Source organism: Tenrec ecaudatus, chromosome 8 (genome assembly GCF_050624435.1).
Source record: "Tenrec ecaudatus isolate mTenEca1 chromosome 8, mTenEca1.hap1, whole genome shotgun sequence".
In the NCBI taxonomy this organism is placed as follows: Eukaryota; Metazoa; Chordata; class Mammalia; order Afrosoricida; family Tenrecidae; genus Tenrec; species Tenrec ecaudatus.
The window spans coordinates 134,507,075-134,522,549 of record NC_134537.1 but is presented as its reverse complement, the minus strand read 5'-3'; the positions used below and the strand labels follow the sequence as shown (position 1 = coordinate 134,522,549).

At 37.6% G+C, this 15,475-nt stretch overlaps 1 protein-coding gene across 1 annotated transcript in view; it reads right to left on the bottom strand.

The window, feature by feature from the left end:
• Nucleotides 1–4,979: 4,979 nt before the first annotated feature.
• The window catches only part of HPGD (15-hydroxyprostaglandin dehydrogenase), a 28,902-nt gene continuing 18,406 nt past the window's right edge, over nt 4,980–15,475 (bottom strand). Inside the window, exons 5-7 of the mRNA XM_075555792.1 lie at nt 9,939–10,015; nt 7,553–7,716; nt 4,980–5,795 (exon numbers count right to left, since the gene is read on the bottom strand). Of these exons, the coding sequence (XP_075411907.1) occupies nt 5,657–5,795; nt 7,553–7,716; nt 9,939–10,015 (380 nt within the window). The 3' untranslated portion in view covers nt 4,980–5,656. The remainder of the gene's footprint in view (nt 5,796–7,552; nt 7,717–9,938; nt 10,016–15,475) is intronic.

The following is a 15,475-nucleotide window of genomic DNA, read 5'->3' as shown; positions in this document are numbered from 1 at the left end:
CCCCATGAGGGGCCAGGACTCTTCTACTGCATTTAAATAAAAAATGGAGCTCAAATGAAAAAGCCACTGAAGTGTTCAAGAGAATGATGATTTGTGAAACTTGAATTAACAGGATAGAGTATACAACACTTATATTAGGCAATTCTTAGAGGACTTCGTACAAAGCAAAAATAAAGAGTAATAGACAAAGATGGACCTTCCTGAGGGACGAGTCAGAGGCCACCGAGAACAACCGGTAATCCCCAACTGAATTCAGGGGCAGTTAAGGAAATTCTTCACTGCCAGGCGCTCAAAGCCAAATCAACTCATGGCCATCAAATTTATTACAACTCACAGTGACCCTATTGGACGGAACTGCCGCTGAGGCCACACACCTTTACAGGAGCAGAACGCCTCCTCTTTCCCCCGAGGAATGGCTGCTGCTCCTGAATTGCCAGCTTGCTGTTAGTAGCCCAACTAATAACCCATTACACTTCATCAGGAGGGCTACGGACCTCATAATGCTGCTGGAAATTTGTATCATTACAACTCACCAGTAATTGCTAGGTGCACATAATTTTTCCCTTTTCTGAAATAAGACATTTTAAAGTAGGTTTCTTCTTCTGGCTCAACATTAGGCATATGTTGTGTATAGTGTGTTAGATAAATTCTCTTTTAAGTTCATAATTTACCAACTCACGAGAAGCCATTTGTGCCTTAATTGAAGGGACTGCATCTTCTAGGATCTAGAGATCTTAGAATGGCTGCAGAGGCCATTATATACATTTAATTAGCCAATTTAATAATTGATGTTTATTGATACATTATGTATAAAGGAGATGTAGGCATTTCATACATATAGTCGGAATCAACTTGATGGCTGTGGGTTTGGTTTATAGTGTGAGTGTGTATCTTTGTGTATGACACTGGGAAAATTAAAGGCAACATTACTTAAATTTAGGTATCAGTGTTTGATTAACAATTAGCAAGTGATTACGTAGGGTATCAAAAAATGGAAACTTTTTACCGTACTTATTCTCCTTCAGTTTAAAACTTGATATCTTCAACCCAACATTTCAACACTTTCTGGGCGTAAAATGGAATTAAAAATAGGATTTCCTGCAAAACTTTATGAAGCTCCCTGATATATAGTCATAATTATTGACCATTTTTAATTAGAAGCTATGGCTACTATAATAGTCTTCAAACCTTCTGGTTATTTTACTACATAATATAAAAAATATAGTAAGTCATAATATGAGACAAATGATCTTGTAGGCTAGTGCTAAAAATCAGTAATAAATTTAGGTATCTGTATGTTTAAAAGCCTAGATTGATATGTATGAACCAGAAGAATATATGGTGGTTAAAACACAGGGTGTTTGGCTATTGTAGGGTGGCAAAGACAATGTCAAATCTTTCACTTTGTTAGGAGAGAAAGAAAAGGAATTATATTGAGCAATAGAATTGGCTAGAGCTGTGCTGCACTACATAAAAAATATAAAGCACCATATGATCTCTTTTGAGTTACAGACTTTTATGGATAGAGAACAAAGAGAGGCCAGGAGTTAATGACTGATTTAGCTTTAGGAAACTTAGATATATAATGTTCTGCAGTCGGGCTAGCCAGGAGCGAATGTTATTCCCTATGTTACTAGCACCAGCTGCGGGGCTGTACATAATTATTCCTACAATAAATTGTTTGCATCTTGACCTTTACTTCCTGGGAATGCAGGTTTGGCCTACAATGCCTGTCCTGAAATGAATATGTTCATGTTCAAAAATTTCTCTCTGGAGAGACCAGCTCCCTGAAACTATAGACGATTACATTCTCATGGAGGTTAAGTGATATCTTCACTCATGACTTACATTGATCTGGGGAGATAGTGGCAACCAAATCTACAATTGTAGCAGGGAAAATACCCAATGCATATCATACTTGTCATTTCTTCCGTCCGTGCCCTTCCCTCCCTTCATCAGCCCTGCTTTATAAGTGGCTGTGCTTGCAAAGAAGATTTTCCCGCTCCTCGCCAACTGGAAATCACCAGCGGGACAGCCAGGAGTTGACGGCGCCACAAGACCTCCTCCTAGTCCTCTTGGATAGCATTTCTATAGGAGGCTTTTTCCTCTTCTGGATAGCTCCTACTTTTGAGTCTCAGTTTTGCTTGCAACCTCTAGCCTGGTTCCATGGTGCTGGTAGTGCCTGGAGCCCCATCATTTCTATAGGTGGTTATACCTTCTTACAGTTGTCCATCTTTACATTGCTTCATCAACCCAGGTTGGGTTTTTCAGCAATTTCAAGTTCTTTCTGTATCGTGCTCCTTGAAACTTGACTGTTGTTATGCTGAATGGACCCTAATTGTTGCTTACCTCCACCAATATCTGTACTATTGCTGTTGTTAGCTGCCATTGTGCGAGCCCTTGACTCATGGAAATCTATGTGCAGGGGAACAAACTCTCTTGGCCCTGTGCCTTCCCAGACCATTGATATCCACATGACTTACTTTCAGCGATAAGACAATGCACTTATACATGCATAATTACATTTACTCACAAAATAAATGCTCAGTAATTATTTGTTGACTAAATGAATGTATCTGTGGAATCTTGAAAACTGGGGAAAATACTTTCATAATTCAATGTTAACTAGAAAATTCTGTAAATTTTTCATCTAATTGCATACTGGAAATAATCCACAAGTGGTGCAAATGACTCACATACATGGTTGCTGACTAAAAGGTGGAGGTGTCCTTGGAAGATAAAGCCAGGTTATCTTCTTCCAAGTCCTATGGAGCATAATCCAACTACCCATACATGACCCAGCAGCCAACACAAATTCTCATACAGCAATAATGAGACTGAATGTCAATTGATTAAATGAGCTAACCAAGACAGAGAATAGCTTACTGGGTTAGAAAACAAGACCCATGGATATGCTGCCTGCAAGAGACACACTTTAAACTGAAAAATAAAAATAGAATAAAAATTAAAGGATGGTCAAAAATCTACCCAGCCAATGACAGCCATAAAATGGCACGAATAACAATATTAATCTCTGATAAAATAGACTTCAAGGCAAAAAAATATAAGTGGAAACAAGAATGGGCACTATATAATGATCAAAGGAACAATACACCAAGAATATATAAGCTTAATAAATGTATACGTACCCAATAAAAGACCTCAAAAGCATCTACCAGATGCTCACAGAGTTGAAGCTTGACAACAATAGTAGGAGACTTCCACACACCACTCTCAAGGAAAGATCAGTAGGAGAAAATTTAATAAGGAAGCAGAAGAGCTAAACAAAACAAGTATCCAGTTTGACCTCCTACACACAGACAGAATACCCCATGCAGTAGTAGTACAGTATACTTCTTTTCTAGTGTAAAGGGGACATGGGTTACAAGACATCTCATGTTAGGCCACCAGGCAAGCTTCAACAATTTCAAAAACACCGAGATCCTACAATTCACATTCTCAAATCATAACACCATAAAATAGGAAATCAACAATGGAAAGAACAGGAACATAAAGCCATACATAGAAAACTGAATAACATCCTACTCAAAATGACGGCTAATAGATTATAAGGGAAGAGATTAAGATAATCCATGTAACAAATGATAATGATAACACAGCATACCAACATCTTTGAAATACAGCAGAAGCAGCTATCAGAGACCAATTTATAGGAATCAATACACATGGGAAAAAAAGAAGAAACCCCCAAATCAACTTTAATATAGCAATCCAACAACCAGAACAAGGGCACCAACATAAACCTTCCATCAACAGAAGAAAAGAAATCACAAAGATTCAAGGAGAAAAAAATGAATTTGAAAACATTAAAAGAATGAAAAAAATATCAAGAAGTTGGTTCCTTGAAAAGCCCAACAAAATTGACAAACTGCTAGCAAAAGTAACAAAGGAAAAGAAAGAGGCAAATATCTAGAATTAGAGATGGAAAGAGAGATCTCACAATGGATCCAAATAAAATAAAAATAATAAAAATACACAACTGTGATAGACTACATTCCAAGAAGTTTGGTAACCTATCAGAAATGGATAAATGCTAAGAATGACACCATCTACCAAAATTAAAACAAATAGATGTAGAAAACTTGACCCAAAGCAAAATAATACAGAGTCATCAAAAAAGATTGAACCAAGAAAAGCCCAGCACCTCGTGGCTTCACCGGGGATTCGACCTAGCATTCAGTGAAGACTGGATCCTGTCTACACAACCCATTCCAGAACCAAGAAATGACAGCAAACTTCCCCATTCTATGAGGTAAACATAGCCCCACATAAACGAGGCACAGACCCCACAATGACAGAAAGCTACAGACTAATGTTCCTCATGAATATACATACACAAATTCTCAACAAGATGCTGGCCCATTAAGTCCAAAAATGTATCAAAATATAATGGATTCATCATGACACACTTCAACCCTATATCCAATAGAATGAAACAATACCTGGCTCTTCACCATCCTCACAATTGTTCACATGCTCGAGACCACGCTTGCAGCCACTGTGTCAATCCATCCTGAGCATATTCCTCTACTTTGCAAGTAATCTATATAGTGTAGTGGGTTATTTATTTATTTTTCTTAAAATATTTGACAGTGGAAAAGGTAAACCATCACAGGTATTTTTTTACTCTGTGTTACTTAAGGCTTTGAGCATTCACAAAACAAAACAAAAACACCCCAAACAGAAATAGCAACAACTAAAAAAACAAAATGAAAATTAAAAGCAAGTAAACAAAAACACTTGTGGCTATACAAATCAGTTTATTCTCAACAACTAGACATAGAACACTAAGCAATTTACAGAAATCAGAAAAGAGTTTTATTGAAAAAGGCAATTTTTACAAATGAAGAAACTAAAAATATTACAATTGTATTTTTTGTTATTAGTACATTTTAATATAACATTTTAGGAGGACTAAGTATATTTTGTCCTTTATTGCTAAATATTTCATTCCTGAGATTTCGGTGTCAAAGTTTTTAAAATAGGTAAAGTAAAATAATTCTTTTGTGTGGTGGCATACTGAACTGTGAAAGAGCATTCTCAGCCAGTCACTTGGGGTAATTTTTCTACACATCATATTTTTCATTTGGAAAATATTCACATTGTACTTTATTCATTCGTTCACAAGAGGCCCCAAATATACTAGCACATTTCAGGGATAGAGGTGTTCAGCTAACAGATGGCACAATGGCAAACACAAGTCCTTCTAAACATTTTGCCATGTTAGGTAGCTTCCTTCTTCTAAAGCACAAAATTGGAGACAAAACAAATCTCTTTACATCAGATTTGATTTAAATAGCAGTTCAAGTATCTATTTCAAAGTGATAGTCTGAAAAACATGAATATTTATGAGTCACAGATTTAAGTACATTTTCGGAAAGACAGGATATTGCTGGAATGTTCTTCAGACTTTAAAGATCACAACCTAGCTTTATTCCACATTATATTTTTGCCTCTATGCTTAATGTTAGCATGCTAATAAGTTCACGAAGGTCCTTTTTCTAGTTCTCATTTTAAAGAAAAGCTTCACATGATGACATTTCACTTAAAGACCTATATTCAAATAAAATTTGACCCGAATATACATTATTTGTTTGTTTTCAGATATATATGTGATACAATACATAAGAGATGTTCACTGAGTTTTTCCATGAAACGGAGTGGTATCATAGTCTTGAAAATGAATTCCTTTAGACCGTGTGATCTTCATAATAGCACCATGGAAAGCATCATCTTCGATGAGGGTGATTAATCCTTTGGCAATCATTGATGGGCTAAAAATAAAGAAAACAATAATTTTCTGAAACTTAAAGAATGAGGCAAGCTATTTTTATTTCATTTGGTTTTGTGAAGAATCAACTACCATTGACATGTAATAGAAAATAGGGAATTGCATACCATCAATCTATTGAGACCTTTGATTTCTATTCAGTTTTGTGCATTAACTAAATATGTGATACTTTCAGTGGTAGATACCATGCCTAATCTGCCATATGGCAGGAATGATATGTAATCATTATTTAGGTGGGAAAATGATTTTTATTCTATTTATAGATCTTAAATTTACTGTATAGAAATGTTGGAGTAGAGATATTATGAATTATAGCTCATATGTATCATTGCTGGTTATAGTCCTCAAGTGGATCCCCACTCAGAGATAGCATGTGGCAGAGTAGAACTGCTTCTTGGTTGTTTTTTTTAGGTCACTGTGAGTTGGAATTGACTCAATGGCGGTGAGTTTGGCCTTGTTTTTATAAGATTAGATGTAGTTTCAATCTACCAATCTTTTGATTAGCAACAGGATGCTTAATTGTTCCCCCCACCAGTGCTTGTTGAAACTTATTAATCATCTTGACATAAAACAAACCCAAACAAACAAATTGACTGCCATCTGGTTGATTCCAACTCACATTGACTCTGTACCATTGCCTCCAATGGTGTCTCTTTTGTTTGTTCTAATCTGATTATGGCTGAAAAAGTTAACAAGGCATTGTCTATATTTCTAAGCAAAATGCATCAGGTCTAAACCTATTCAGAGAAACTCTGCTGATGCTGTCGGGTAGTCAATGGGTTGCCAAGAGCAAGGGCAGCAGTTCAAACCCACCGGTCCCTCTTCAAGGAGATGATGTGGTTGTCTGCTCCTTTAAAGATTTACACTATCTCAGAAAGCATATATTTGGTTTCTATGCATCATAATCAACTACAAGCAACCTTCTAACAGGTGTCAGCTAAATCCATACCATAAGAAGCTCATGACAAAAACCTATTTGATGCAAGGATTGCAAAAAGTAAAACCCAAATTCAGAAGCGGGAATGGTATCAGAATTTAAATTCCGAACACTTGGTTTATAAAGGCTAAGGATGACAGTGAAAATTCAAGATCCATTTCTAGGGTACCCACGTGAATTGAACCTTAAGAGCATTGTGAAGTATATTACTGAAGATGCATGTAGTTAAATTAAAGTGCAACATCTTATCATTTGATCTTCCTTTTGACCCATTTTAAATTTGTTACGGTTTTTTGCTTTCTTTTCAATTGAGGTTTTTCTATTTTATTTTGTCATGTTGGGTGTTTTTGCTTGTAGTTTTGTTGGTATGTTTTTCTGTATCTGCAATCTAATATCGGTAATCTACAGTCACGGCAACTCAATGACTTGTTTCCTAGGGGCATGGGATGGGGTGGTGGGGGAAATGGGGAGCTAACAGCAAGGAGTACAAGAAAGGAGAAAATGTTCTAAAATTGATTGTGGTAATGGTTGCACAACTTTTAAAAATATGTTTGAACCATAGAATGTATGATATAGGAATTATATGTCAATAAAACTGTTTATAAATAAAGAATTGACTCGAGGCAGTACATTTTTTTAAAACACACATTCTTTTTAGAAGACCAGAATTTTTTTCTTTCAGAGTTTTAAATCAAAGCAATAAATCTCAAAATTAAAAGTTCACTTTTTCATTTCTTATTATTTATGTCCAGATTATCACTTTATTCTACCACATGGAGAAAAATACCTCTAACTTTACTTACTCCAAAATCCCATAGAATTTCATCATATCCTTGATATGAGCAGTGTATTCAATGTACCGGCCCATGTTTTCTTCTTTTTCAATGGATTCCAGGATGGGAGTATTTACAAAGCCAGGGCAAATGGCGTTCATTCTCACACCGCTGTTCATGAGATTAGCGGCCATCTGCCAAATAGAAGCCCAAGGTTATAGGTCTCAGCACTTTTAAAGATGATAAGCTTAGGACAAACTGATTATTAAAGCTATTTAAAACTCTCTGACATTCACAGGCTTCCAACAAGATGGCAATGACAATGCTAGGGTTAGTTGGAAAGTGGAAATAAAATTATACATATCTAAAATACCAAATTAATTCCTAAGAGTTTCACAACTATTTTTGTGTGAATTAGGCGAAGGTTTACAGGGAGGATTATCACTTTGACATTCAAGGATCCAAACACATTTAATTTCAACTCATTCCTGCAATTCTTTCAATGTATCATCCCTAATTCCACTCCCTCCCTTTTTGTTTCCCATGTCTATCCATCCCTCTTTCTTAACCCTGTGGACTTTGGTCTTTGGGTAATGAAATATTTGAAAACTCATTATTATTGGGCAACTCCCGAAACACATTAGTTGTTTAAGTTGTTCTTATTTTGTTTTTAGGAGCCCTGGTGGCATAGTGGTTACATGTTGGACTGCGATCTACATGGTCCCCAGTTCAAAACCATCACCATGACAAAGATTGGGTTTTCTAATCCTGTAAACAGTGGTTGTCTCAGAAACAGACATCAGGTCACTATGAGTTAGCATTGACTCGATGGCAGTGGTTTTAGTTTGAGCTTCATTTTGGTATCTTATTATTTAGCATGAAATCAATTAATATGGAGTAGTCATATGAAGCTAAAAAGGTAAGTATCAATTAATATCCCAAGTTTTCTTTCAATGTTGGGGGTTATACAACTGAGGACATTTGCTTATAGATGCTGATCGTGGACATTTTTAGGATTTTGATTAGTTATAAAATGTACAACAATACTGAGCACTATACTACTGGGAATACAACTTAGATTTCTTAATCTAACTAATTTCATTTGTGCTGCTTATAAAATAAAATATAATTTTTCAGCCTTGTAATTTTATACAAATTCCTAGCTTTTAGGTTTATTGGGTTTTATAGTTACTTTTTTTACAAAAATCTGAATCATAAATTGTCTTTGCAAATTAAATCATAATTTTATTTAACATTTACCTATATTTTATCTATCACCTACTATTTCTTCTGTTGCTGATGTTATTTTTTCACCTCTCTGCACCTCCCTTCTCTCACCTCACCTAACTAACAGAGAGACCTCTGAACTGTTCTTTTTGCTTCTGTACTTGCCCTCTAAAATCTTTTCTAAATAGTGGCCAGAATGATGGGCTTAAAATGAAATTTGATACTGCCACCCTTGTCCTTAAACCACAACAATTCCCTAAAGACTGCAGTTAGCTAAAATCTAAGCCTGTTAGCTTGACATGGTTGACATAAGCCCTTTGTGGTCTGGTTCCTCATTGTAACTCCCTTTGTGCCCCTTACTGCTGTCCCTTTGTCCACTAGGTCCATACAAACTGCCATTTGTTCAGCGATTTGAGCAGTGGTTCTCAACCTGTGGGCTGCGACCCGGTGGGGGGTTGCCCAATTCATAACAGTAGCAAAATTACAATTGTGAGGTAGCAACAAAAAATAATTTGATGGTTGGGGGTGGGGGGGGGCGGGTCACCACAACATGAGGAACTGCATTAAAGGGTCACAGCATTAGGAAGGTTGAGAACCACTGGACTACAGGCAGGTAAATGCCCTCACCTTATGCATAAAGCCAACTAAATTTACAATATTTTTCTAAGGTTTTCACCCCAGGCCTCCACAGAGACACAATCCCTGACTATTCTATGGGATAAACGCTCTCTCCTCTCCAGGCTCCATCGCCCACTCTCATTTTCAAACGTGGCAAGTGGCATCCGCAGTACACTGCACACTCTATTTACAAAAGCCTGAAGTTAATCACTTGTAAACTTGGACACAGTTAGACTAGAAAGGGTATCTTTCTAGTCGAATATAACGATCTCTTTGGGATGCTTTTTAATTGTGCATCTAAATTTAGAATATATTTCACTTTAACATGACTTTTCATGTGGTTCTGTATACCATCTGAAAACATATATATGTTTTCATATAGATATGAAATATATATAATGTTTCATATATATAATGTTTTCAGATGGCATATATATGGTCCACTTTTGGTTTTCTACATTTTAACCAGATGCATTGGATTCTAAGTGCGTTTCCTTCCAGTTTATACGCTTCATGACTCCGTCCGGGTCTGTTCCTATGGAGAAAGGGCGCTGTGGCGGGAGACGCTCACCGCGGCTGAGCGTGTGAACCCGATGATTCCGTGCTTCGACGCGCAGTACACAGGCTGCTGCGCCACAGGCATGAGTCCTGAAACACACAAAAGGGTGAAAACCTTCAAACAATTTGACTGAAACTTAAGGAGCCTGTACCCAAAAATGACCCTTCCGATGAGTAATGTCTGCGTGTTTCAATTTAAGGCTAATTTGGAAAATAATGTAACTACGAGGCAACTAACGTTGGCGAGGAAGCGAACTGTGGGCCTCTGCGGCCTTACGGCACGCTGTTCCTCCCCGGCCTGGACTATCATCCAGGACGTGAGACAGGCGAGTTACCTCGAGGAAGAGGTCAAGAGTAATAGGTAATTGTTCTATCTCCCAGCGCGCTCAAAAATACAAAGAGAATCCTCTTTAAATCCAAGAAATCACGACCCAACTTCAATGTTCTAGTTGGTATCTTCAGAAGTATGCACGAAGCCCCTTTTATTGCTTCAAACTGGCTGGAGACAGCTCACTAGCTCGAGGGAGCCTTGGAGACCAGATGACTTTGCTATCAGTTAACAGGCAGTTCCCCACGACAGGCTGGAGCAAATGATGCCCCAGAGGGTTAAGAAAATGAAAAGATAACTCCTTTTGATTTAACTGTGTAGTACATGCCCGGATCTATGATGTCATTCTATGAAGTAGGAAGAGAAACCAGGAAAAAAATGTGGTCCTATTATATGTAGACATCAGCAGAATCTGAACAGTTTTAGAATCGGTTTAATTATCCACACATACGGAAGAGTAACACTTTAACAATACAACTGAATGAAATACCTGGAGCAAAAGTAGGAGTATAATATGTACAATAACCCTTCCCTCCACCCAGCTCAGCCCAGCTCCCCCAGTGTCTCTACCATCCAGCTCAGCTCAGAGTCTCACATAGAAACAAAACAAGAACAACGTATCTTGCTGTGGTAACTATCAAACTTATTTTTCCCAATGGCTAATTCCTCATCTAAACGATACTCAAACTCTTAACTAGAATCATTTGGATATTGGATCATTTGGATATTTCAGGTTTTTAATATACACTTTAAAAACTGTTTTATTTTGTTGTTGCATTTCACCTAGAGTGTTTTAACAACTTTTATTTATACTTATGACTTCTGTGAGTCAAGAAAGAGTGATCCCTAATTACTATAATGTTATTAATATCAAATGGCATCCTAATAATATTAAATTATTCTGCTATGGCGTGCTCTCTCCACCCAGCTAACTATTCTCAGCACACCACTAATCAGTTGGGCAAGTTGTGCCAAAGTTCAGCAATAAATGCAGCTTGTAACCACTCCCTAGCTACCTGCCAGGTCTCAATTTATGAAGTATGTTTTCTCAAGAACAGTTTAAGTCCTTAGGATGGTAGGTCACACGTCGTGTGTCCACCCAGTGATCGCAAAGCACGGTAGCATGTTGATTCTCTTTTTGTTTTGTTTTTGGTTAGGTAAAATGTATAAGTTAATTAAGCTAATCAGTGTCAGTCATCAAGAATTTAGGATGCCTCCACAGTGCACCTACTTGTTTTGGCAGCCCAAGAGAAATGGAACAAGTAGGTGTAGCCAGATGCTGCTGCTTTTGATTCTTGCACATCCCCATTTTACCCACTCCTTAAATTTTTATGAGACAAGGCAGTGGCTGTAGGATGGCGTTAGCACATCAGGAAATGCAGGGACCCTGAACTAAGGACAAAGCTCGCTGATACAACCGCAGCAAACACGCAGTCACTGCTCAAAAACGTTATCAAAGTTGAACTTGGGATTAATGTTCATTACATTTGTGGGAGGTACTGAACTTCTGAGCACAAGCTAAGAGTCCACGAGGTGAACAAAATCAAATAAGGTTTCGTTGGCTTTATTGACAAGGAAGCCCAGCCTTTTACAAGTAGAATTGCAATGCGATGAATTGTGAGAGAGCGTACCTGCCTGCATTTGAACCATGGTGCTCGGCTTTATGAATCTTCCTCTAACACTTGAATAGCACTTTCCCTGCTGCCTGAAAAATGTTGTCCTTTGCATTTGCTTCAGTTTGTCATGTTAACTGGCAGCTAGTATGAATCAATTTCAAATAGTCATAAATTAAGCTTCATATATTTCTTATTTTTTCTGACAGCTTCATTAAGATAGAACTAACAAACGATAAGCCACATAGATTTAAAGTGTATGTAGGGACCTATGTTAGCACATGTCAAATAAAGCAATGAAGTTACAGCCACAATCAAGAAAATGAAATTAATCTAGAAGTTCAAATTTTCCACATACTCTCCAGTAGTCCCTCCCTTTCCCATTCTTCTATCTTGATCTCCCAGTGAGCGACTTACTTCCCGTCATCGTCATCCCGCATGCAGCAGAGTCCCCAGAATCTTCGATAAATGGAAGCTGGCTCTTTTTTGCCTAGCTTCTCTTTGGATAATTAGTTTGCGAAGAATCCTTACTGTGGTGTCCATATTTCACTCTCCCCGTCTTTTTGATGAATACGAGTTTACTGTCTAGAACCCCAAATTCCAAACCACTGCCACTGAGTTGATTGACACTCACCATGGAAACCCTATGTAGGGTCTCTGGGGTGACATTTTTACTAGGGCAGATGGCCTCATCTTTGTTTCTGGTTTTCGGTTAATGAAAATTAAAAATGATAGTTCTAAATTATTTTATTTTAAAAAGTAATAGTTCATTTACATCAACCGAGAGCTTTACTTATCTCCTTAGTGCTCATCGAGTTTAATTTGCTTTGCTCTGGTTATTTGCGCTTATAAATACCACAGCCTGGGAAAGCCATGGGGAGGTTGTGCTCTGTTCTACATATAGGGTTGCTGAGGTCGGCATGGACTTCACAGCGCACAGCGAGAGCAACAACCACCATGCTCTGGAAGTTTGCCACCTGAACAACCACACACAGTGGCACTGCTTGGGAGAGAAGGATGGCTGAGCAATAGGCCCCGAGAAGGAGGAACCAACCGGTGGAGGCAGGGAGAAAACTACTCAGTGTTATATCATAGAAATTACAGACAAAAATACCTTTTTAAAATTTAGCATGATCATTGGACCAAGTAAAGAATCAACCTTAATGAAATAGGAACATGACTCAAGGCAATGCCCTTGAGAAATAATTCCTCTTTGGGCCCCACATCTTTCTCCAGCTAATTTCATGTTTGTTGTTTTTTTTTAATAACAGAAAGTATTCAAAAGGGTCATTATATTCACGGAATCTACTTTTACCACCTCCCATGTATTCCTGCACTCACTCAAATCAGAGTTCATTCAATTACCCCAGATAGACATATCTTATTCAGCTTACTAATGATCAGTATTTTGCTAAGGCTAACCAATTCTTTGTGACTTGCTTGATCCCTGCCTCAGCAGAAACCAACACAGTTAATTATGCTCTCTTTGAAACACTTCCCTCTTGAGGCGGATTTTTTCTCCTCTTTCACACTCACTAGAAGCTCCTCTCTGTTCTTTGCTGGTTCTTCCTTCTGCCCACCAGAAATGCCGGAGGACTTTAGAGTTCTGTCCTTGGTTCTCCTTGCTTTTCTGCCCACACTCTTTCCTTGTGTGGTTTTATTGACTTCTGGGGATGGAAAATTTGATTTTCCTATCTCTTTTTCTGTCAAACACTAGCCACATCCACACAGATTAGACCCAGCATTATTCAAGTTTACTTTTAGAAATAAAAAGTAAATCTATGACAGATAAGCCCGCCAGGACCAATAATGAAAGTAGTGATACCAGGAGGATAAGGGGGAACAGATCACAATGATTTACATATAACCCCTCCCAGGGGAATGGACAACAGAAAAGTGAGTGGAGGGAGACATTGGTCAGTGTAAGACATGAAAATAAAATAATTTATAAATTATCAAGGAATAAGGAAGGAGGGAGTTGGGGGAGGGGGGAGTGAGCTGATACCAAGGGCTCAGGTAGAAAGAAAATGTTTTGAGAATGATGATGGTAACATATTTACAAATGTGCTTGACACAATGGATGGATGCATGGATTGTGGTAAGAGCTGTATAAGCCCCCAATAAAGTGATTTAAAAAGAAAAAAATGAAATGAAAAATAGCTTTCCCCCAAATACACAAAATCTAATTAATAGCATGTTCATGTTAGCCATACTGTGAATTTAGAAAAACAAAATCAGATAAGGAAGACAATGTACTCACAAAACGGGGGGAAAAATTCAGAACTGTTCAAGATAATAAGGCAATATGACTACCAATTGATAATTATAAAGAAGCACTTGAAATATTTGAAAATAGCATATTATCAAGTTATAGAATGAATAATAAAGACATTTAGAAAAATAAATTTTAATCTACATTAAAAAATCAGTTCTTCATCACTTAATATCTTTTCTAACCTTGCTTATAAGAGTGAACTTTAATTTCTACATAAATGCCCAACCAGATTTTACTTAAATACTGGAACTCACTGAGTTATGAAAATTATTCCAAATCTTCTCATACATACTCCCTTTACACTGGCTTAAAAACCAAAGCCATTGACATCGATTCACAGTGTGATCCTATGGGACAGAGTGAATGGGCTCTACAGGGTTTCTGAGGTTGTAAACGTTTACAGATATAGACTGCTTCATCCTTCTCTCATGGACTAGCTGGTGGGTTAGAACTTCTGACTTTTCAGTTAGCAGTCCAACACTAACCCACTGCATCACCAGTGCTCCTTCAAAATGGATATAAACGGCATGAAGCGAACCATAGAAATGTACTATGGAAATTCAACTTAGACAAAGAGATGGAGCATTTAAAGATGCCGACCCTGGCATGATAACTTGAGCTCAGCTGTGGTGCTAAACTTCAGGAAGCGGATTTCTCTAAATTTCCTTCTAACCCCAAACAAAAATGTCTGCCCATAATTCTGCATATGAATTCTGCATGTCTTCTCTAATATGAGTTGACCAAAAGAGCTGGTGGACTTCCTCCTTGCGATTTTTCACATAATGGAACAGTACCTCACGCTGATTGTTCCTTTTTCCCATCAATGGCATTCACAGCCATGTGCTAGAGCATAATAATTGACAGAGTTTCATTAGACTGTTAACATTTGTTACAATAAAAAATTTTCCAGCAAGAAAATCCAATGATACTTTCCAGTGATTGTTAATTCTCAGAAAGTTTCTCCTAATACTCTACCCATACAAATCCTCCTTCTTGCTTTAAATTATCTTGTGGTCAGGGGAAACAAAGATAAGCCACTCAAGTAATATCTCTATGCACTCTCTTGTTATTAGTTATTGTTTAGTTGCCCCCAGCTCACGTTAAAGAATATTAGACTATTGTGATTAATAATAGGGTTCACCTGGCCTGTCTTCCTCATCTGCTGTAGACCAGAAGCTTTACTGAAACCTCTTCAACAGCATAGCAGCTCACAAACCTCCACTGACAGAGGAGTGGTGGTTGTAGTTGAAGTGCATTGGTTTCTGTGTCTACCACATCAGATTTCTATTATTAAGCAACCACTGTTCTCAATCTGTACATAAAAGCTGGCTTCT